General features: G+C 38.0%; 1 protein-coding gene across 16 annotated transcripts in view; it reads right to left on the bottom strand.

Moving 5' to 3' along the window:
- The window catches only part of UNC5D (unc-5 netrin receptor D), a 613063-nt gene that overhangs the window by 262462 nt on the left and 327632 nt on the right, over positions 1–22969 (bottom strand). For all 16 annotated transcript variants that reach the window (XM_021076125.2, XM_021076135.2, XM_021076133.2 and 13 more), the window contains exon 2: positions 9756–9974. In XM_021076125.2, coding sequence (XP_020931784.1) covers positions 9756–9974 — 219 coding nt within the window. The remainder of the gene's footprint in view (positions 1–9755; positions 9975–22969) is intronic.

Genomic DNA, 22969 nt, shown 5'->3' on the forward strand with positions numbered 1-22969 from the left:
CAAGCTGTGCCTATGCCTTACACTACAGCTCATGGCAACACCAGATCCTTAACCCACTGAGCGAGGCCAGGGATAGAACCCACAACCTCATGGTTCCTTGTTGGATTCGTTTCCACTGCTCCATGACAGGAATTCCTACAACATATGTTATTTGAAAAAAATTGTATTGCATGCCTCATATGTACCCACCCCTGTCCCAGGTGCTGAAGATACCACCGTAAAGTAAATGATAGAGATTCACACCCTCAAGAAGCTTATAGGCTGGACAGGAGACATTTCAACCTTTGACAATTCAGGGTGACAACTGCTATGACAGGAGATGCACAGATTGGTACAATAATGCACAAGAGGGGCTTCCTAACCTCTCCTTATCATTGGCCAAAGCTTCTGGGCATGGGTGCCACACACCTGTGACTTAAAGGCTCTGTCCTTACCTAACATTTAGCTTGGTGTCTAGGACAAAGCTCTGGTAAAGACACATAAATGTGATCCATATTTGAAGTTTTAAAACTCTGATACAGAGGGAAACCTTTTCATGAAACTGTGCCTCCATTTTCTTGGGGGAGCTTAGATGTCTTGAGGCCAACAGGCTACTGAAAGTAGCAAATTAAATGGAGATAATTAAAAGGTAAAACCATATTTCATTTTACTGGCAGATGCTTAATTAGGGCTAACAGTTTTTTTGCCACTTCATCCTAGCAACAGGATTAAAATGTATTTTGATTAAAAAAAAAAAAGTCATCCCTTGAATGTGCACTATGCCTAATGAATACTCTTTAGTTTCCCCTGGATAATAACCACTCCACGTATTTCTCAGAAGAACCACAAGTTCAGTCTTAAGTACAGAAACTAAGAATACACCCAAGCTCTCCAGTTTCGCCCTCACCGGAGATTTGAATTAATCAGCACAGAGGTGTCTGGCAGAAGAAAGCAAATTAACTTGATAGTGTTGCCTGATAACGGAGAGAAGAGAAACTTAAGAGGCAGAAATGGAGAGGGGAGGCTTATTTAGAGGACAGCAACCCCTGAATGACTCAGACATCCTACTCCCAGCTTGTAGGAAACACTGTCCTGATTGTCAACCCTGCTACCCCCATCAATGGGTTTCCATTCCCACAGTCACTGAAACTACCTCCTTTTGGTGGATCATGCCCTGAAGTCAGGCATATATCATACAGCTTCTTTCTCTCAAGGTGCCATCAGGGGCTCTGAGAATAGCCATGATGAAATGTAAACGGATGGAGTGAGTCACAGGCAAATAAAAAGTCATTCTATAAAGACAATTATTTCTGTTTCTCTGTTAATAATATTAGCTCTGTTGTCTTTTTGGAATTGTAAAAGTTTATGATTTTTCTATTGATTTTCTGAAGCCTATCACCAGCCACTTGCCCCATTCAAAAAAAAAAAATTGCAATTTTCTTTTTCTTTTTTTGCTTTTAGGACTGCACCCGCAGCATATGGAAGTTCCCAGGCTAGGGGTTGAATTGGAGTTGCAGCTGCCAGAATATGCCACAACTACAGTAATGGAGGATCCGAGCCACATCTGTGAATTACACCACAGCTCAGGGAGCACCAGATCCTTAACTCACTGAGTGAGGCTAGGTATTGAAACCACATCTTGATGGACACTAGCTAGGTTCTTAACCTTCTGAGCCACAACAGGAACTCCAGCAATTTTATATTTATCATTTTGAAGGCTAGTCTTGAATAGGAACTTGCCATACACCAGATCTGAGCTAAGCATGTCGTCATGTATATTAGGTTCTATGACCCTTATGATAGTTTCACAGGGTATATATAATGATTACTGCCATTCATACATGGAGAAACCAAGGTAAAAGGAAGCTAAATAACACATATACCTTGAAAAGTCTCTCAACGGAGAGTCAGATTTCAAACATAGTAGGTATTCACTCAGCACTGCTATCCATGCTCTTAACCACTACACCATCTTCAGTTTTTTTTAAGAGGCTTATAATCATGGCTTCAAATAAAGAAACACACATCCAAATGTTGTATGAACAGAAAAGCTCAACAAAGTCCGCAGGCACTGTTCAAGGGTTTATAACAAACCTCTGACCAAGATCAGAAATGGTTACAAAATTAGATAAAATGCTTAGCTGCTTTCTATCCCTGCTATGAGTGGAATGAGAATAAATGGTCTCCAACTTTTTGTAGCAAAAGTTTAATTAGACACAAGAGACGAGGCCTTCATATTCTGTCACAAGATTTTAGAAAGAATTCATAATATTTTCCTGAAAACCTTTGAAGATATGTCAGTCCTCTGAAAAACAGTGATGAACAAGAAGAAATCTGGGATGGGAGAATGTTTCTACACAAAAGTGAGTTTTAAACCCACAAACTATCAATGGAACACTTGAGAGACTGATTATTGCTGTGTTATATGATCTCAAATATATGCTTCCCAAACGTACCTTGATGATTTGTGTATCACTGAATGTAACTTCAATTAACAGTTTTCTGGAAGATACTATATTCAAATCCCCATCACCGGCACAGCAAAGTTAAGACAGAAACTTTAAAGATTTAGTACATTTTCATTGCTACTCTTCTCCCTTTTCTCAACACAGTCCATTAACCTTTTACCCACAGAGAGTGAGTCCAGTTGCTAGCAAGGAAATCACACATGGTGAAATCCCTGAAATGATATTCTTTAAGAAGAAAAATATTAGTTTACCGGAGTTGAGACTTTTCCCATAACACACTGAAATAGACATTATTTCACTCATTAGAGTTCAATAACTCTAAGGTAGAATAAGATAAGAACCACAGAGCCTTGTAAGGGAACTCCATTTTTATTGACCAATAAAGAAGTGGTTTAACTTATTGATAACTCAAGCTACCCAGAGGCTACACTATCCTGATTGCCAAAAATGGGTTTTGTGGGTTGTTGTTTTCTGTGTTGGGGGTGTTTGTGTATGTGTGCACACACATGTACCTTATTATAATATTAACACTCTTCATTTCTATGTTATTGAACAATCCAAACCTTTCTCAGGGGCATGATTCCTGAATGGGGATTGCCTCTCAACTCAAGATGTCAACAGGGGAAAGCACAAGGAAGAAGACTTCCCATATTTCCAAATGAAATGAGGCAGAACAAATGAAAGAGGATGGTTTGGCTTGTGCAGGGAACTAAAAGTGTACATTACTAAGAGGTATAGCCGTGTCTGTGCAAACATAGTAACTCATGTCAAATAAATTGTGCTTTCTGCAGGAAAGAACTCTAGCTCTGGGTTTTCCAAGCTAAATTGCAGGAAAACACACAATCCTTTTTCTTCTTATTTGAACTGGTAGATGACGGGGCCAAATTACCAGAAAGACCAAAGGCAGTTTGCAGCCTTTAACAACTGAAAGGACTTATTGCCACCAATTTATAGAAATACAAAAGATTCTGTGTTGACTCCGAATACTCCCAGGTCCTATGCATTTCACATTAGTTCTGTGAAGAAAGAAACCTGTAAGTAAAAAGAACAGCACAATTCTCTGGGACTCTAGAAATGGAGGCTCTGTTGGCTAAAGATACTGACATAGTAACGTCCAACTTCTGAAAAGAACATGGAAAATGCTCTACCTCTTGTCAAATATGGCCCCATTGTCCTTGGCCTCTTGGTGTCATTAGCTCCTACTGGACTGGCAAGAATTATTTTTCAGACCCCATCAAAAGCCATTAAGGCTGTAAAGGTAGTCAATCTCTGTACTCAAGCCCTCATCGAAGAACCCAAGGGAAGTAACGTATCTATTTTTCAATACCTGAGGCCATTTAGTTTCCAAGCTTAATTGCACTTATGCATTGGTTTTGGGTATAATATCTCCACTCACCTTGCTCTAGTTTCCACTTTTCCACTATTAATACAGAGCTTAGCAAACATAATTGCAGTGTGCGGCAGATAGCGATTTTCATTAACTACGCAGGAGAAAAACAGTTTCAGGGAGAGACATTTCTTTCCTATTGATCCAATCAAAATGACTTGGAAGAAAAGGTTGTGCTTATTAAATTCTTTTCAAAAAGGTAGCTGTTAAAATTTAAATTCTTTCTCAACAGTATTTTTTTAAGAGGCATAGAATCTCTGCAGATTTTTGTCATTTATGATTTTTTTGTTTTGTTTTGTTCTTCCAAGTTCCTTTGAAATTGGTGACTTTTATGGGTCTTTTTTTTTAATTTTTATTTTTTAAAGGAAGTGAAGAGGGAAGACTTTCTACATGGAAGCAGAGAATGTAATCAACACTCCTATCTGGAAGACATGGAATTGCCTAGCAATGCTAAGGGAATTAGAAGGTGGAAGCAATAACAAAACAGAATGTTGTGAAATTACAAGAGGGTATAGTGTTAAATTGGCCTGTAACACTTATCAAGAGGTCTTTCAATGAGAACAGATATAGAATTTTCTGGCAGTAGCATAAAAAAATAGCTGATCACTTTCAATGTTCTTCCTATCTTTTATTTGGAGCAGTTTACCCAAAGGGGTTCTGCTATTTTGAGGTCATTACTGAACAAAATCTAGGACACAAATGCCTGAGGATAGAACACACAGCCCCATGGAGCCACTGGCATCTGAGTCCTTTCCAGTTGGGCTGATTGAGTATAAGATACATACACCTTTCATATTCTACCATTGTTGCATAGGCTTTTGCTCAGATGGTAAATGCTGTTCCCTTGGCTGCTCTCTCCCACAACATCAAGAGTCTTCTTTGAGGTCCTCACGCCAAGGTAAAGTAAGACTGCTATTGTTCGTAACTCAATCTCTCCCAATGCCAGACCCATCCACTGAGGTCTATCCATGATCCCAACCTTGGGAGGCTTTTCTGACACCAAGATTCAATCTGTCCTCTTCTTTTTTTTTTGACTTTTGCCAAGTCCTTCTTTAAAGAAGGAACCTCCACCGGAAATCCTGGAAATGTCTCTATACTCTTGGCTGTTAGAAACTCTTATCTAACAGTGCTACAAACACAACCTAGAATAAGGAATTGGCCCTAAGAAGGCAGACATAATCAGGAATAAAGAAATGGAAGAGCTATGGGAATATACACTTGGAAAATGAAGTTTTCCAAAGATTCATGATTGAAAATGCTGAGCCATGTGCTGAAATCCATGCTTATGTCAGAGTAAGGGAACCTGTCAATATTTTGACTATGAAGGGGACCACAGGAATCTGTATATAGAGGTCAAGGAAATATATGTGAAGTGAAGATCAGGAGCTTTGGATTCTAGAAATAGCTATGCCATGAAATACTTTTATCTTCTGGAACCTTTATTTCATGTTTAAAATAGGAATGTTAGGTTTACCACTGAGATCCCTTCCCATTCTCACACTTAGTTTCTGGAGCTCTAAGCATGCTTTGGTTTGAAGAACAGTATCTCTAAAATAAGCACTTTTGTTTTCTCCTTCACACTAGTTCCAAAGTGGAATGAAAAGGGAATTGTGATAAGGTTTTAGGTGCTTATCTTTTGAAGTCAGGCATTTCTCCTGCAATCCCAAATTAGTTCAGAACTGCTGAATGCTTAGAATTGTTTATATATAGGTTTAGTTCTTTGCCATCTTCTTCATTGATTCCTTGGCAGCAACAGAACATCACCTAAAGATCTTTTTAAAAGTTTTCTCCTTTTATTCTGGGACAGAGCTTCCTCTACTTCTTTGTTGGCAGCTCATGTTCTGCTTTCTGACTCCCAAGAAGGTATATCTCTAGTTACATTTTCTTGTCATATTAACCACTGTCTTGATGACTCCATGGCTTCAATCCTTACTGATGATGACCAAACCTACTTCTCTAATTCTGAATTCTACCAAGTTTCAGACCTGTATCTCTTCACTGTTTCCCAGAAGTATTTCAAATGCAGTTTGTCCAGTGATCTCAGAACTTTATCCTTGCCAATGTGATCACTTACATTAATTCTATTACCTGTCTTATTCTGTTGAGATTAATTTTGATTTCTCCTTTATTCATTTCTTTATTCTTTAATTCAGCTATTAAGTCTGATTTATTAAAGTGTTTCTCACATCAGATATCTATTTCTTATTTCTGTGGCCCCTGCTCTGGAAGCTCATCTTATATTCTCAAATAAATTATCTAATTTCCTAACTTCCCCCAATCCTGTTTTTCCTTACCATTCCAAATGCTTGTACAAAATTCATCTTTTGAAGCATGGCTTCAAGGCCACTGCATTCCCAGCTCGCTGTAATCAATTCCCGCCACCAGCAAAGTATCCATAAAATTAAGTAAGGAACTTCTCACTCTGATACTTGAGGCCTTCCACGACATTGACTGAACTGTTTTCCCGTTATTTTTTTTTTATTTTTTTTTTAAATACTCTTACTTTAGGAGAATGTGCTTCTCTCTCTTTTTTTTTTTTTGCATATTTCCTTTTTTTTAATTTCTCAATGAAGTTTACTAATTTATAGTTGTACAATGATCATCACAACCCAATTTATATCATTTCCATCCCAAAACTCAGCCCTTCCCCACCTGCCAGCCTGCTTCATTTAGAAACCATACGTTTTTCAAAGTCTTGTGAGTCAGTATCTGGTCTGCAAAGAAGTTCATTGTATCATTTTTTTAGATTCCACATATAAATGATAGCATGTGATGTTGGTGTCTCACTGTCTAACTTCACTTAGCATGATAATTTCTAGGTACATCCATGTTGCTGCAAAGGCCATTATTTCTTTCCTATTGATGGCTGAGTAATATTCCATAATGTATTTGTACCATAGCTTCTTTATTGACTCCTCTGTTGATGGACATTTAGGTTGTTTCCATGGCTTCGCTACTGTATATAGTGCTGTAATGAACATTGAAGTACATGTTTCTTTTTGAGTCATGGTTTTCTCTGGATAGATGCACAGGAGTGGGATTGCTGGATCAAATGGTAATTCTATTTTTAGTTTTCTGAGGAATCTCCATATTGTTTTCCACTATGGTTGCACCAATTTATATTCCTACCAAGAGTGCAATAGGGTTCCCTTTTCTCCACACTCTCTCCAGCATTTATTGACTGTAGACTTTTTGATGATGGCCATTCTGGATGGTGTAAGGTAGTACCTCATAGTGGTTTTGATTTGCATTTCTCTAATAATGAGTGATGTTGAACATCTTTTCATGTGTTTTTTGGCCATCTGTATGTCTTCTTTGGAGAATCATCTGTTTAGATCTTCTGCCCATTTTTTGATGGGGTTGTTTGTGTTTTTTTGGTATTAAGCTGTAGGAGGTGTTTATAAATTTTGGAGATTAATCCCTTATCAGTCTCTTCATTTGTAAAGATTCTCTCCCATTGTATGGCTTGTCTTTTTGTTTTGTTTAGTGTTTCCTTTGCTGTGCAGAGATCTGTAAGTTCAATTTAGTCGCATTTGTTTATTTTTGTTCTTATTTTCATTACTCTAGGAGGTGGATCTGAGAAGATATTACTGTGGTTTATGTCAGAGAGTTTTTGGTCTATGTTTTCCTCTAAGAGTTTTACAGTGTCCAGTATTATATTTAGATTTTCAATTCATTTTGAGTTTATTTATTTATTTGTTTTTAGGGCCACACTCACAGCATATGGAGGTTCCCAGGCTAGGGGTCAAATCGGAGCTACCACTGCCAGCCTACACCACAGCCAGAGCAACACAGGATCCGAGCCATGTCTGCGACCTACACCACAGCTCAAGGCAATGCTGGATCCTTAACCCACAGAGCAAGGCCAGGGATCGAACCTGCAACCTCATGGTTCCTAGTCGGATTCATTTCTGCTGCACCATGAGGGGAAATCCTTGAGTTTATTTTTGTGTATGGTGTTAGGAAGTGTTCTAATTTCATTCTTTTACATGTGGCTGTCCAGTTTTCCCAGCACCACATATTGAAGGGACTGTCTTTTCTCCATTGTATATTCTTGCCTCCTCTGTCACAGAGTAGTTGACTGTAGGTGCCTGTGGGTTTAATTCTGGGCCTTCTATCCTGTTACACTGATTTATATTTCTGTCTTTGTGCCAATACCACACAGTTTTGATGGCTGTAGCTTTGTAGTATAGTCTGAAGTCAGTGAGCCTGATTCTTCCAGCTCCATTTTTCTTTCTCAGTATGGCTTTGAATATTCTGGGTCTTTTTGCTTCCAAACAAACTTGAAGATATTTCATTCTGGTTCTGTGAAATCACCTTGCTTTCATTTGCTAATGTTGACCATCAAACCCTGGAGACTCCTTTTCCCCCATAGTGTGCAGCATCCAATGATGCCTATTTGAATTACATATTCATTAATGTCCCTTTCAAATGCTATGGCTTCCACATCTTTCTGGAAAATCCTAGTTAGATGTGATTTTTTTTTTTTCTTTTAATCCTCCATGGCACCAACTACCTCTCTTCAGACATTATAGTAAATTCATCTGCATTGTGCTTATGGGTATATTGTTCTTATACCTGTTAGTAGGTGTAAAGGCCTAGAGATCAGTGCTTGCCTCTTAGCCTTCTTCGAATACTCAGGAAGGTCTAGCCTCATGTATCAAAGAGCTGACTTACTTCTTAATTATACTCAGGCTTTCTGACTTATTCAAAACCTGATAATGAGTGAGTAAATCCAGTACTAACCTAGAGTAACACCAGACTGGATTTAGGATCACGCTAAATTTTCAAGTAGTCTGAGGAGCCAAAGTTCAAAAGTATGCACTATTTCCATTATATACTAAGATAAAAAGTTAAAAATTTTTGAAAGTTTTGAGTCAAATAATCTAACTCTGAGATCCAGCATAAGCCTATAGCTTACATAATCTCCTTGGGCTCTAAGAAGGCAACGACAGCATTACCTACCTTAGAAGGCTGTTGAAAAGATAGTAAGGTAATATCTACCAGATGCTTAGATAAGGCCTGGTATATGGTAAGTGCTCAATAAACACTGTCTACTAAGATAACTACTCTTATCATCACCTCTCATCAGTGAAATTAACAAAAATGGTGCTAAAACTCTTTTCCCTCTTTTTTCATTCTTTTTTTTTTTTTTTAATTTTTAGGGCTACACCTGTGGCATATGAAGTTCCCAGGCTAGGGGTTGAATCGGAGCTGCAGCTGCCAGCCTATCCCACAGCCACAACCATGCCAGATCCTGAGTGCCTGAGCTGTGTCTGCAAACAGCTCATGGCAACACTGGATCCCAGACCCACTGAGTGAGGCCAGGAATCTAACCTGCATCCTCATGGATATTAGTCAGATTCATTTCCACTATGCCACACTGGGAACTCCTGAAATTCTTTTATAGTGGAGATCTCATTCAAATTTAGTCATCTAATTTGGGCTCTACCATTACACAGTAATCCAAAGAACTTAAAGAAGACTCAGAAACCACCAACTGTGGAGAATAAAGGGCACAAGAATAATATCCAGGAGGAAGCTCAGAGAAACTGAATTTATACTGCTTAAAAAGGTATTTTGTGAAAGATTTATATCTTGAAAAATATTTAGAATTCAGAAAATGAAAACAGTGACTGCCTAGTTTTCCTTCCAGTAAGAATATTAACTTTCAGACAAAATTAGGTCTTAAAGTTACATAGAGCAGGAAAATGAAAAATGCCCCTCTACCACATTGGAGTAGGTTCACAAAGGAGTTGTGGAGTCATTTAAAGCATCTTATTTTTATATTCTTGGGATGTTGTTAATATGATCTCATCCCAATGAGGTAATGATGGGTGGCCTTTGTAGTTTTTCCCAGCCATATAACATGAGAATCTGAGAAACTACCACATATTCTTCTGAATGGTTCTCATTCTTACCTGAACTCTCATCCAGACTCTCTTCAGAGACATGCTCGTTTTGATGGACCCACTCGCCATTGCATTTGAAGAATATCTGCATGGCTGGCCTCGCTTTGCACCTCAGTGCAATGGGGTTGCTCTTGATGATATAAGCATCATCTGGCTCCTCTATGAAATGAGGCAGTGTCCCAGGAGCTGACGGGATGGATTCAGGGAGGACTTCACCATTGTCGGTTCCTGAGAAATTGAAGAAGATATTAGAACACACTCTACACTACTGGCCGCATGTACATCAGGCCACAAAGCACAACCGGCTCTAGGAATCTGTGCTGGGAAACTTTGTATCATGAGACAGCATGCCTGTAAGGCTTGTGCAGAAGAATTATCTTCTAGAGATTGAATTAATGAGATGTGGTACCTTTAGGCAGATACTCATTCAGTATTACTGGACAAGTGAAAATGAATAGGAGATCCCCTCAAGCTACAGTTTTGAATATGTATACCTTTGCTGAAAGAACTGGGATAAATATCTCTGGGGTGAGAGGTTGAATCTTACAGTTCAGTCTGTTGAGTGGCTACCCTGAAGTGTTCCATGAAGATCCCAAGCTGCTTCAAAATTTTGAAATAATGGTGGGAATAGATCTGGTTCTCCATAAAAAATGAGTGTGAACATAGTGATGTTGGTGAAGGGTGCTCCATCATAAGACATGCCCAAGAGATTTCAAAGTGTCTGCTTCCTTTACCTATGAAACTTTGGAGATTGTCTGGTATTCCCCTTTGGATAGAGTTTCTTCCCCAAATTATTAAACCTTCTAAAAAGAATACACATTTATCCTGCTCGCCCTTTGACCATCATTCTTTACCCCAGCCCTCCTGCCCCATATACCATCTCACTTTCAAGGCTAAGAACTAAAATAAATCACTAAAAAGCTATGAGTTTTTAGTTGAACACTTATAGTTACATTTGCCTAAGTAAACAAAAGAGGTATGAGTCTCTCCTAAGGGTAGGGAACTGAGGAGTGGAGAGAACACGATAAAAAGAAAAAAGCAGAAGCGGTGACTCTGCTTCATTGCTTCTTTACTACATTCAACAAGGAACTGAATCCTAAGAAACTACCACAGGAGTTCCTGTCATGGCTCAGCAGCTAACTAATCCAACTAGGAACCACGAGGTTGCGGGTTCAATCCCTGGCTTTGTTCAGTGGGTTAAGGATCCGGCATTGCCGTGAGCTATGGTATAGGTCGCAGACACAGCTCGCATATAGCATTGCTGTGGCTCTGGCAAAGGCCTGTGGCTACAGCTCTGATTAGACCCCTATTCTGGGAACCTCCATATGCCACAGATGCGGCCCTAGAAAAAGGCAAAAAAGACAAAAAAAAAAAAAAAAAGAGAGAGAAACTACCACAAAGTGGAAGAAGAAAGAAGTAACTGCTGAGCAATATGAAGATGACCAAGAGGAACCTATCTTCTGCCTTCCCATGGCCATTTCAGAGAAAGAACAAAGCAAGCAAGGATTGCAATACCCAAATCAACCATGCCCTGGAAAGGGTAACTAGCATTCAAAGCAAACCAGTCTTTATGACTAAAGGGGAAAGGGACCTAATGAAACCACTGGAAGAGCAATCCTGTTCATCAAGATAAAGCTTAGCAACAGGGTGCACACCTGTACCCTAACCTGGCTTTCTGGGTCCCATCAATGTAATTTTGAACAGTCTCTCCTATCATTCACACTCAAGTCCAGAACCTAAATGAGTAAGCAAAATAGGTGTGGCAATCTCCTGTTTTAAGAACTTTTAGTATGATCAAATGTAAAGGGGGGGTAGGACATAAAAGGTACAACCACCTATAATTATGTCTGTATAAGGAAGAAAATAAATGACACTGAGTTATGAAAAAGGCTCCTTGCCAATGGGAATATACAAGTACTATGTATGCCATTGAATTAAATAAACACAATAGTTTGTTTCTACTAATTTTTGTCCATTAAATATATCAATTTGAGGTGGTGGGTAGAGTCCTCACATATTAAAGCATTTGAGATATTATAAGCTTTCAAATGTATTTGGAATTAAAAAGTTAACTCATAGAGTTTCTGCCATGGTGCACTGGCTTAAGAATCTGAATGTAGTGGCTCAGGTCCCTGTGGAGATGCGGGTTTGATCCCTGGCCTGGCACAATGGGTTAAAAGATCTGCATTGCCAGAGCTGTGGTGTAGGTCATAGCTATGGCTCAGATTCAGTCCCTGGACGGGAACTTCCATATGCCAAAGGTGTGGGCATATAATGAAAAAAAAGTTAACTCATATTGATAGAAAAGCTAACTCATGGAAGGGCCAAAAAATCATCATAAAGCAAATACTGGAAATAATAAGAGAGCAAACAATTTAAAGTCATAAAAATTTGATAAACTCCCTCAGAAAATAAAAGGTACATGCATCCCATAGAATAAGAAAGGTTTCAGGATAGGATCTGAGAAGCATTTTTTTGTTTTCTGTTTTTTTTTTCTTCTTTAATGCTTTAAATTATATTTACAATGGACTTCATAAAATATATCATATATTAATTCATTTTGTTACTGACTGCTCATGGCAATTTCTATCTTCAATAAAAACCAAGTCCCCTCGGGATTCTGTAAATCCATGTGTTAGAGGAAATGACAAAGGTATTAAAAGATTTTATATGGGCATCAAACAGCTCACACCCTACGGGGGGCTTGAGCTCTGTCCAAAGTAATTCATTGTTGCAGAAAAGGGTCACCTGATAAAACTTATATGCAGAGGCCCACAGTGGCAGCCTGAATGAACACAGGCAGACGTATAGTTCTGAATGATGCACTTTTGCTTAACTAATAGCAATGTGAATGCCTGAAGTAATGACCAAAATAGGGCTGGGGTGGGTTGGGGTTACACAAAAAATTTCCATGTACATAGTGAGACCACATTTAACCTCTAAGTAAAATGATAAAGGCACCGTATCCTAAAACAAATCAAATTTTAACTATCCAATTCACGAAACACAGAGATCTGAAAACATTTATGGTACCAAACTGTTATTTTAGAAATCCCCTTTAGATAAAAGAACAAGTTCAATGTTCATCTGGAACAGAGAGCAGCAGAGTGGAATGGAAAAGTCTGCCCGAAATGTGCTGGTGTTATTAAGGACCTCCATTAAGAATCAGTCAATCTTGGAGTTTCCATTGTGGCTAGTGGTAACAAACCTGACTAGTATCCATGAGGACGAGGGTTTGATCCCTGGCCCCGCTCAGTGGGTTAAGGATCTGGTGTTGCTGTGCCTGTGGGGTAGATCGGCAACTGCAGCTCCTATTTGGCCCCTAGCCTGGAACTTCCATACACTACAGGAGTGGCCCTAAAAGAAAAAAACAAAACAAAAAATAAATTAAAAAGGCAGAATGTAATGTCCTAGCTTAACTACTCCTGAAGTCAAGCAAGTAGCATGTATGTGTAGGGAAAAGGCTTGAATCCCTGAAAACAAAACAAACAAAAACATGAAAAACATCAATTTACGAAGGTAAAAGGTGAAGACATTCATATATACTTACTACTGTTCATTTATATATTACATTTTATTGGCATCCTTCCAACAAAGGAATGAAATAAGTGCAAAGGGAAGAGTTACATATGTTCCTTTTGTGTGTGTGTGTTTGCTTTGTATGTATAGTGAGGTGCTAGCAGTGGGGTTTACGTAATACTGTTCCCTCTGTTCCTTTCCCCTCCTGAGCTCAGCCTTGAATTCCTGGTATAGAAGTGCCTTACCCTTCAGATGCCTTCCTTGCCACAAGAAGGCTGCTCCCCCAGCACTATACTCCCCTTCTCATCCCACGGGGGTGGGAAGTTGCCCACCCAAGTTCTAAGCTGGGGCTTAGAAGTTGCAGGCAAATCCTGCCTTTTGTAGCGGGGGAGGGGAGGGGAGGGGTCGGTAATATTTTAATAAATGGTTTTAAGGAAGACTGTCAGGGAATTTGGGGCTTCAAGGTCAATTTTCCTCTAATCTCCATACATGTGCCACTGCTTTAGAATTCAAGGTGTTAAACCTGGTGTGACAAATGTTGGTGACTAACACTGCGAAGTGCCTTCTCGCAGACAGCAGAGGCAGGAAAAGTCACAGACTGATTTTACCACTTCCCAGGTAGGAATGGTCACGTGACAGCCATCGATGGCAAAGGAGTCAGAAACAGAAGTTTCTGAGGAAGCTTTTCTTTTTCTGATGAAAGGAATAAAGACAGTGGGTAGTAACCTTTCTATCTTCTGTTTCTGTCTGAACTGGGGAAGACCACGAGGAAAGCTGAAAAGGGGCACAGAGGTTCCAGCTCTGACAACGCAGAGGCTGAACATATACCAGGAGGCAACCATCTCCGGATAATTTGTCATTTTTTAAAATCCCTGCCTAGTTAAGCTACTTTTAGTTAGATTTTCTGTTGTTTCTGCAGAAAATATTCCTCATGGATACAACTAGATCTTTCCTTCTAAAACAAAGCCGGAGCTTCAAGCTTCACTTTATTAAATCCCAGTGCTCTCAGTGTTAAGTAATTTGTGGTAAGAGAAAATAAACAAAAAACAAACAAAACAACAACAACAACAAAAAAAAACCCCATGGAAATTATGTTAGCAGAGAGTAAAAATAAGAGCTGCCATTTATTGATTACAGTTTATGGTAATAAACCTTCTACCGGGATTAAGTCATTTAAGCTTTACAACATCCTCCAAGGTGGGGACCATAAGGGTCCCCTTCTGCCTTTGAGAAAATGCTTCAATTTACATGTCTTGCCTAAAAGACATAGAGCTAGTGAGGACTTAGAACACAGATCTCTGACTCCAAACACCTAACAACTCCGTTGCAGTCCAGTTCAAACAAATGAACCATTAAAAGTTGGATAGATAATGTCATCTTCAGTAATATCGATGCAACCAGAGATTCTCATACTAAGTGAAGTAAGTCAGAAAGAGGAAGACAAATACCATATGATATCACTTATATGTGGAATGTAAAATAGGGTACAATTGAACCTATCTACAGAACACAAACAGACTCACAGCCATGGAGAAGAGACTTGTGGCTGCCCAGAGGAAGGTGGGAGGGATGGGACAGATTGGCAGTTTGGGGTTAGTAAATGCCAACTATTATATTTAGAATGCGTAGGCAGTGAGGTCCTACTGTACAGCACAGGAACTATATCCAGTCTTGTGGGATAGACCATGATGGAAGATAATATGAGAAAAAGAATGTGTATATATGTATGACTGGGTCACTTTGCTGTACAGCAGTAAAAACATTGTAAATCAACTACACTCGAATTAAAAAAATGATCAAAACTTCAAAAAAAAAAAAAGAAGTTGGATAGAATCAGTGATTGTGTGCCTGCCTTATGGCAACAGTGTAAAGTTCAAAAAACCAAAAGCAGATGAGATAAAATGAGACGTTATCTATGTGGTGCTTCACCACTTTCACTAAGTAAAATATTCATCCTAAAGATCATAGTGATCCCGTTGCCTGTACTGTAATTCCAGGTCAGCATGAATGTGTTATGGACAGACCTGGAGAAGGTTTTGAGAAAATATTTTGGAGAGAATAGCACAGCAAGTATGCAACTAATTATATTCAACTGACTAGGCATCCTCACCAAAGTCAGAAACCAACAAAGCAGTCAAAGAATCGGCATGTTTGAGAATAAAATAATGAGAAGGATTTTGCCATGTTTCATTTAGAAAGAGTTTCATATCTTTTAAGCAGGAATAGTTAACCACTCAAACTCCCATTAAAATATAAGGAATATACCAGGACACAAGTGAATTTCAACAAAATTAAAGGGACTGGAACCAGGGCTTTTGTCATACTGTTATGTTTAACCTTATGAAATGGCCAACATTTGACTGCTTGAGATGTGAAGTTTGTAATGGGACAGGGCACACTAGAGGCCAAAGTCACTCCAAATTGGGATTCATAACACCCTGGACCATCAGTATGCTGGCATTCCATGGGGTTACAGTATAAATGAAGTTGAGCCTTCAGAGATTTTAAGAAATTCTAAATTATTTTCTAAGAGTACTTTGAAATACGTTTCTTTTTTCTCTTCTATCTCCAAGGTACACTTGTCTTCTTACTGATACAAACGTACATTTGTTCCAAAGTCCAAATAATAACCCCACCATAAAGCAAAGACTAAATCTGATCAAACAAAAGAATTTTAGCATCAAATAACCTGACTTAAAGCCTGGTTTAACTCTGTGACCTTGGGTGAGTAACTTAATTCTGAGGTTCCATTTTTCTCATCTATAAAATGAAGGTTTAGTATTTTGTGATGTTACAATGAGACAATACATGTTAAAAATACAGTTAAGAATAAAATGTTACATAATATGACACCATAGCCACCACTACTTTTTTTTTTTTTTTCTTTTCTTTTTAGAGCTGCATCTGTGGCATAAGGAAGTTTCCTGGCTAGAGGTCAAATTGGAGCTATAGTACCAGGCTTATGCCATAGCCACAGCAACACTAGATCCAAGCCATGTCTGTGACCTACACCACAGCTTAAGGCAATATCAGATCCTTTAACACACTGAGCAAGGCCAAGGATTGAACCTGTATCCTCTTGGATGCTAGTCAAGCTCGTTACCACTGAATCATGAGGGGATCTCCCACAGCCACCCCTACTAACACCATCAGCATCATTGTCTGGATATAGAACAGCAAACAAAAGAAAGAGAATTATAATTATGATTTAGACTTCCATCGCAAATCTTAGTATCCTAATATTTATATTTCAATATTGTGATTGTTATTATTTTAATCCCAGGGCCCTCCATGATATGAATTATTATTTACAATACTTCTTTACTATGTGCAACCCATATGCATGTTAGAGCAATCGTGTTAGGTCTGAAAACATGCTGTGGAACATTTACTTATTCAATAAACATACAGTGAATGAATGGTTAAACCATACACCGAGCACAGGGTTGTCCAGCAAAGCAGGATAATAATACACAATAGATTTCCTGTTGGCCAGATCCCAAAACTACTGGCTTTAACAGGCACACGGTTATTAAACATAGGAAACTGCACAGCATTCTAGGGTCCCTCTCACTGCAATATTTAAACAGAGCAAGGCACCTTAAAAATAGCTCTTTAAATTCCACTCAATGTCTGTGAGTATATTTGGCCCACAGAAATATGCAAGTCAGAGCAGAAAGTAATAACAGGGATACCAAGTTACATAATCTAAGACAGCACAGTAGAGCTGGGTTCTCTGCTTTTGTTTATGTAAATGGAACTTGTCTCCATATGGTTACTTAATTAGATGGGGGATGCATCTTACTCATTTAATGCAGAAAAGCAGCAGGAATTTTACATACCAAATATTTAATGCAATTTATGAAACACAGACTCTTTCCCTAGGCCCCAATAAAAGTTTTCTTTTTTAAAACTCAGAAACTATCTGCCTTCTTCCCAACCTCTAATAAAAATGGAAATGTTTTATATCACTGCATTTGCATAGTTCACCTCACCTGTGTCGTTCCTATACAGTATCTGCCAAAGATATTATTCCATTGAACGGATCTTAAATTCTGCAGAATAGAATTTGTTACTTACGCTGCTTTCAAAGAAATCTGAAGAGCCCTTCTCAGTTCCTCACACAAGAAACTTCAGGTATTAGTAGAGCTTATAAAAGCACATTCATTATTCCCCAAAATATCATTACTTACCTTACTATATTCAATCTTTTTATTAAACTGACATAGTGTACAGGTGCACTAAGGTTAGACAGTGTTCTAGGTACTGGACACTGAGACCAAAGATAGCTAGGACATAGTTAATTTCCTCAAGAAGCTGACAGATTACAGACAAATAATTACAGAACAATGACAAGCATGCTGACAGTATACCAGAACTATAAGCAAAATGTCACAGAGCACAGAGGAGAGAAAGTCTAATTCTCTTCATTGGAGAGTCTGTGACAGGCATTGTAGGGAAGATTCCACCTCAGCATAACATGGAGGCAGGAATGGAAGAGGGGGAAAAAACAGGGAACGGCATTCTAACTGAGGTCATGGTATGCATACATGTGTGCCACGAATGTAAAGGGTCAAAGAGTTAGGTACAGCTACAAGCCATGTTCCTTAGAACTCACATTTTAAAGAGTTGACTCTAACATCTTTACTAAACTACTGAATCTACTTGGCTCTAAGAGCTCTGATTTCTACATGCTTTTCTTTAAGAGTTTTCTGAGATGTAGACACAGAATCACCACCAAATCCAAGAAAGACAGCTGTCTCAGTATACAGCCTGAGCCCTAAGGCCAGTATAAAGTAATTCTGTATGTACACTTTCAATGAGGGAGAGATCATGTTTGTTCTAATAAGCAGGACGGAGCTACTTTTTTTTTCAGCTACACTAACACAAGTGACTTTTCTCCCCAAGGCCACAGGGGAAGTTTTTTTGTTTTGGTTTGGTGTTTAAATCATCTCCTATTTTAGCTCTTGCCTGAGTCATTTGCAAAATTGACTTCTGAAATTGGGTCTCCGCCGGAGATTTTACACTAGTTCTGAATGTGCCTTGTCCTTTAATGGAAACAAGCAATGTGCAATCAGATTCTGCATGAGACACCTGTTCCCATAATAACAGTTTGGCCAAAGAGATTTTAACATAAGAGGCCAAATTTAGCCCAATGGTTTCTTCCATGTCTAGTGGGATTATTGATGATTTAAATTTTTATTAACTGTTTTGTTTTTCAATATTTTAAAATGTGTTCTAAATAAACACTTAGAATAATACACACACAGACACACAGACATTCTCTGTTGCAGTGAAGGAATATAAAAGCCCCTGAAAACTCAACTATGGCAACTTCTAGATTTTACGTCATGGTGTCTAACTTTTAATATATTGAAATGAATGAATCAGGGCAAAAATATACAATGAATACATCACTACGAGAATAAAATGGAAGGACTTAGATTGTAAAGCTGATAAAAATAATTCATTTTAAAATGTAAAAATAAAAGGGTAATATTTTATTGAAAACAATATTTGAGATAGAGCTTAAAATTGTTTCTTAATCCCTCTCCCCCCACAGTGGATATATTTGTGTATATGAATGTGGGCCAAGAACTAGGTTTCAGATTCATCTGAAAAGCTAGTGGGATTTGGGAAACATTTTGCTTTCAGAATATTATCACTTTTCATTTGTAACTGACAGTTTTCAAGGGTGAGGCCATTCATAGTTATGGAAAAATGGTTGTTTTAATGGAACACTGAATGACAGAAAACCAAATAATCAAACACCATTCTCATATTTTTCAATTCTTGGAAAATTACCTTTCAGGAAGAGCTTAGTGTTTTATGTTCTGTAGGGACTTTCCATCTTTTTAGGACAAAAAATGAAACAAAAGGCAGAAAACGAAAACATCACTAAATTCCCTCTGAAATAAATACACTTCCATTAAATGTCAGGTCACATTTTAAAAAACTCTGTGACCATTTAGTCACGTATCTGAATAAATAGAGGCTGATTTGACTGGAACATGGTCTGATACAATTTTTTCTATGTGACCTGGACTTAGGCAAAACAGAGTAGGAGAGCATCTTAGATAAAATCTTGGCCAACTCTCTTATCTGAGAAGTCATCCAAGCCCTCAGAGGTTAAACAACTTGCTTAAGGGTTCGAAGGAGCAGATTCTCCCTAGAAAAATCTCTTGATTGACATCTAGAAATAGTATTTTCCCCATTATATTATGCTGCTTTTGTTCGGGTGGAACACAAAAGATTAAATTTACAACTACATTTTGTATTGCCATCTATTGAGAAATTCTGCCGAGAAAACACTCTTGTAAAATCTTTTATGATGACACTGTAACTTGCAAATATTCCAGTAAAATCAAATACAATAAAATTGTCTTTATGATGTATTTTCTACTGAAAATTATGGCTTATTATAAAACACTAAATTACAGAAAAGCACAAATTATGTACATACATATATATATTAAATACATATACACATATACATATGTAAAACAAATTATATACATGTTATATATGCATACAATTATATACATATATCTATGGGGGTGTGTGTGTCTGTGTATACACACACCCATAGATATATATATATATAACATTGTTGTCCACTGTCACCAAATTCCCAAAGACTGAGACTATTGATAATTTGGTATATTTCATTCTTATCTTTTTCAGATCTATATTTAATCTTTTGTCTTTATGTGAATAGGATTTTTTTTAAGATGCCGTCTCATTTTATCATGATGATATTAATTTTTCATTAAACCAATTCTTTTCTCTTTTAAAAATTTTATTGGAGTATACTTGACTTACAATGTTGTATGAACCAGTTCTTAATGACTGAGAGTAAGTATGTCAGTTTTGTTCTTACTATTTCCTTACTATTTAATATTTAGTTATTTCTCAATGTTAGCTTCATATCATTGATTTTCTAATTCTCTACTCACCATCTACATTCCGAAAAGACAGGAATTTACATCTTCAGCACAGTTCTCTCTCTGCAGCTTAAAACCTACATTCAACTGCCTCTAGACGTTTTTACCTAAATGTCCCCATAGATCCCACAGATTTCTTAGCCTAAAACAGAAATTACTGCTTAGCAACCTAGACGCATTCTTTGGCCTAAGTAATATTCACTGAGTTCCCTAAGCTAGAACCTGGACATCATGTATTTTCCCTTTGCTCAGCCCTCATATTCCATTCATCACTGAACTCTATGGGTTCTGAATCCCAAATATTTCAATTTTCCTACCAGCTCTTTATCCCTCTTCCTACTACAGGGGTTACCAACCACCATTGTTCCCCTAAAATTCTACAATTGGTCTTGTCTTCATTTGTTCTTGCCTGCCCACCTTCAATCCATTCTATATTCTACAGGCAGAATGAATTTTGCAAAATATAAATTCAAACATGTCATTCTGTCTTAAAACCCTTCAATCCTTTGGATAAGATTCCTGTTTTCTGACATGGCTTTCAAGGAAGACCTTCCATGATCTGGTTCGTGCTGACATCTCTAGCTTTGTGCCCAATCACTTCACCACCAGGATAATAAAGGGACCATCTCTCAATTCTTTTAGGGGTCAAATGCTCTTTCCCCTGGAAGTAGCGCTCATGTTTTCCATTTTCCCCAAAGTGCTATTTGCTTACAGCCCATCCTTATCCTTTAGGCTTAGTTTAGTTGGCACATCATATGTGGAGCCCTTTTGGAACAACACAAATTCTGGCTTATATTCCTTTCCTTATCTTTCCATAATGCTCTGTACTAATATATAGTTATTCATATGTATCAATGTGCCTTTACCTGACAATAAGTTCCATGAAGGCAAAAAGTATGTGATTCAATAAATATACAGATAAATGAAATTGTGATGCAACTTTATGACCATTACCTTTGCAATAAATATGCACTAATGCATATCACATGTGACTAAATTTATTTTCAAAAGGACAATGTAAACTGCAATAACCGCTACCATTGTAGGAGTTGGCCAAATGTCTTCATCCTCACCAGCACTAAACACGATATTTAGGGGATATTTGTTGTTTGATGGGTAAAAAAAATATTGTTGAAAATATAATTTTTGATTACTAGCAAAGCTGAATATTAAAGATTATTCAACTATTTTCATTTACTTTTTATGAAGTGCCTATACATATTTTTACCATTTTTATTTTGTTTTATAGTTTCAAGAAAAATGGAAGTGTATAACCTCTAAAAGTAAAACATAACTTGAAGCTAAACAATGCATCGTTTCTACTGTTTTAGTACCAAGTCCTTAATAATACCAATAACACTTTTTTTTTCATTTTATGGCTGTGAAAGTTCCTGGGCCATGGAATGAAACTGAGCCTCAGCTGTGGCAATGCCAGATCCTTCAATCCACTGCACCAGGCCACGGATTGAACCTGCACCTCTGCACCCACCTGAGCCACTGTAGTCAGATTCTTAACCCACTGTGCCACAGCAGCAACACCAACATTTTTTTTTATGTTATTTCTTCCAATCCATTAATTCCTTCATTCATTTCATTCATCACCAATTTGGAGTTAAAGCAATGGAGAGATCAGTTTTACTATTCCAAAAGCAACAGCTATTGACATATTGACAAGAATGGCTAGCTCTTGGAGTTCCCATCATGGCACAGCAAAATCCGACTAGGAACCATGAGGTTGTGGGTTCGATCCCAGGTCTCGCTCAGTGGGTTAAGGATCTGACGTTGCCATGAGCTGTGGTGTACGTCACAGACATGGCTTGGCTCCTGCATTGCTGTGGCTATGGTATAGGCCGGCAGCTGTAGCTTTGATTGGACCCCTAGCTTGGGAATCTCCATATGCCATGGGTGTAGCCCTAAAAAGAAAAAAAAAAGGAAAAAAAAAAAAATGGCTAGCTCTAAGCCAAAAAAAAAAAAAAAAAAAGCCTTATACAGGGGAAAAAACAAAAAAAAACAAAAAACACCTTAGAAAAGCGAAAGGAATGGGATTTGTCTTCCATTTCTTAATGAGATGACCTCTTTTGCACAACAAAGTCCTTCTTCTGGAAATCACCTCAGATTCTGATATGAGGATGAAATTTTGATGCTCATGTAAAATCCTTTAATTCCTTTGTTATTTTTCCTAATACGAAGATTTAGCTGCGCCCACTGGGATGTAGTACTGAGTAAAGTCAGACAGTACATACACCACATGGCACTAGTGACCCACAATAGAAGCTGTGTCCTGATTTGATGTGACAGTTCTGATTGGGAGATGGACCTTGTACAATAGACGAAGCTTACATTTTTTTATCCTCCTTAGACAAGCTGCTGGACACAGTCATAAACAGATTTACGCAAAGTTGCCTTAGAAGCACAGAATAGTGTTCCTCCTGATATCTTTTATCAACAGGCAGCCCTAGACAAGGCAACTGATGTGGGCTTTGGAGTTAGAGCTGGATTCAAATCCAGGTTTTCTTACCAATTAATTATACGATCTTAGGTAAGATATCAAACCTGCCTTCTACAGGAAATATCCTCCAGATTATTTCATGTAGAAAGACAATAATATAGTATTATAATGCTACCATGAGCACATGAAAATGTAAATTGTGTTTGGTAAAGAGGGGTTTTGTTTTGTTTTTTTGTTTTAATGGCCCTATCAATGGTATGTGGAAGTCCCCTGGCTAGGGACTGAATCCCACCTGCAGCTGTGGCAATGCG

The sequence above is a fragment of the Sus scrofa genome, chromosome 15 (assembly GCF_054392235.1).
Source record: "Sus scrofa isolate SSC_HxYL_T2T_F1_AM1 chromosome 15, Sscrofa_HxYL_maternal_Yorkshire_Landrace_v2.0, whole genome shotgun sequence".
In the NCBI taxonomy this organism is placed as follows: domain Eukaryota; kingdom Metazoa; phylum Chordata; class Mammalia; order Artiodactyla; family Suidae; genus Sus; species Sus scrofa.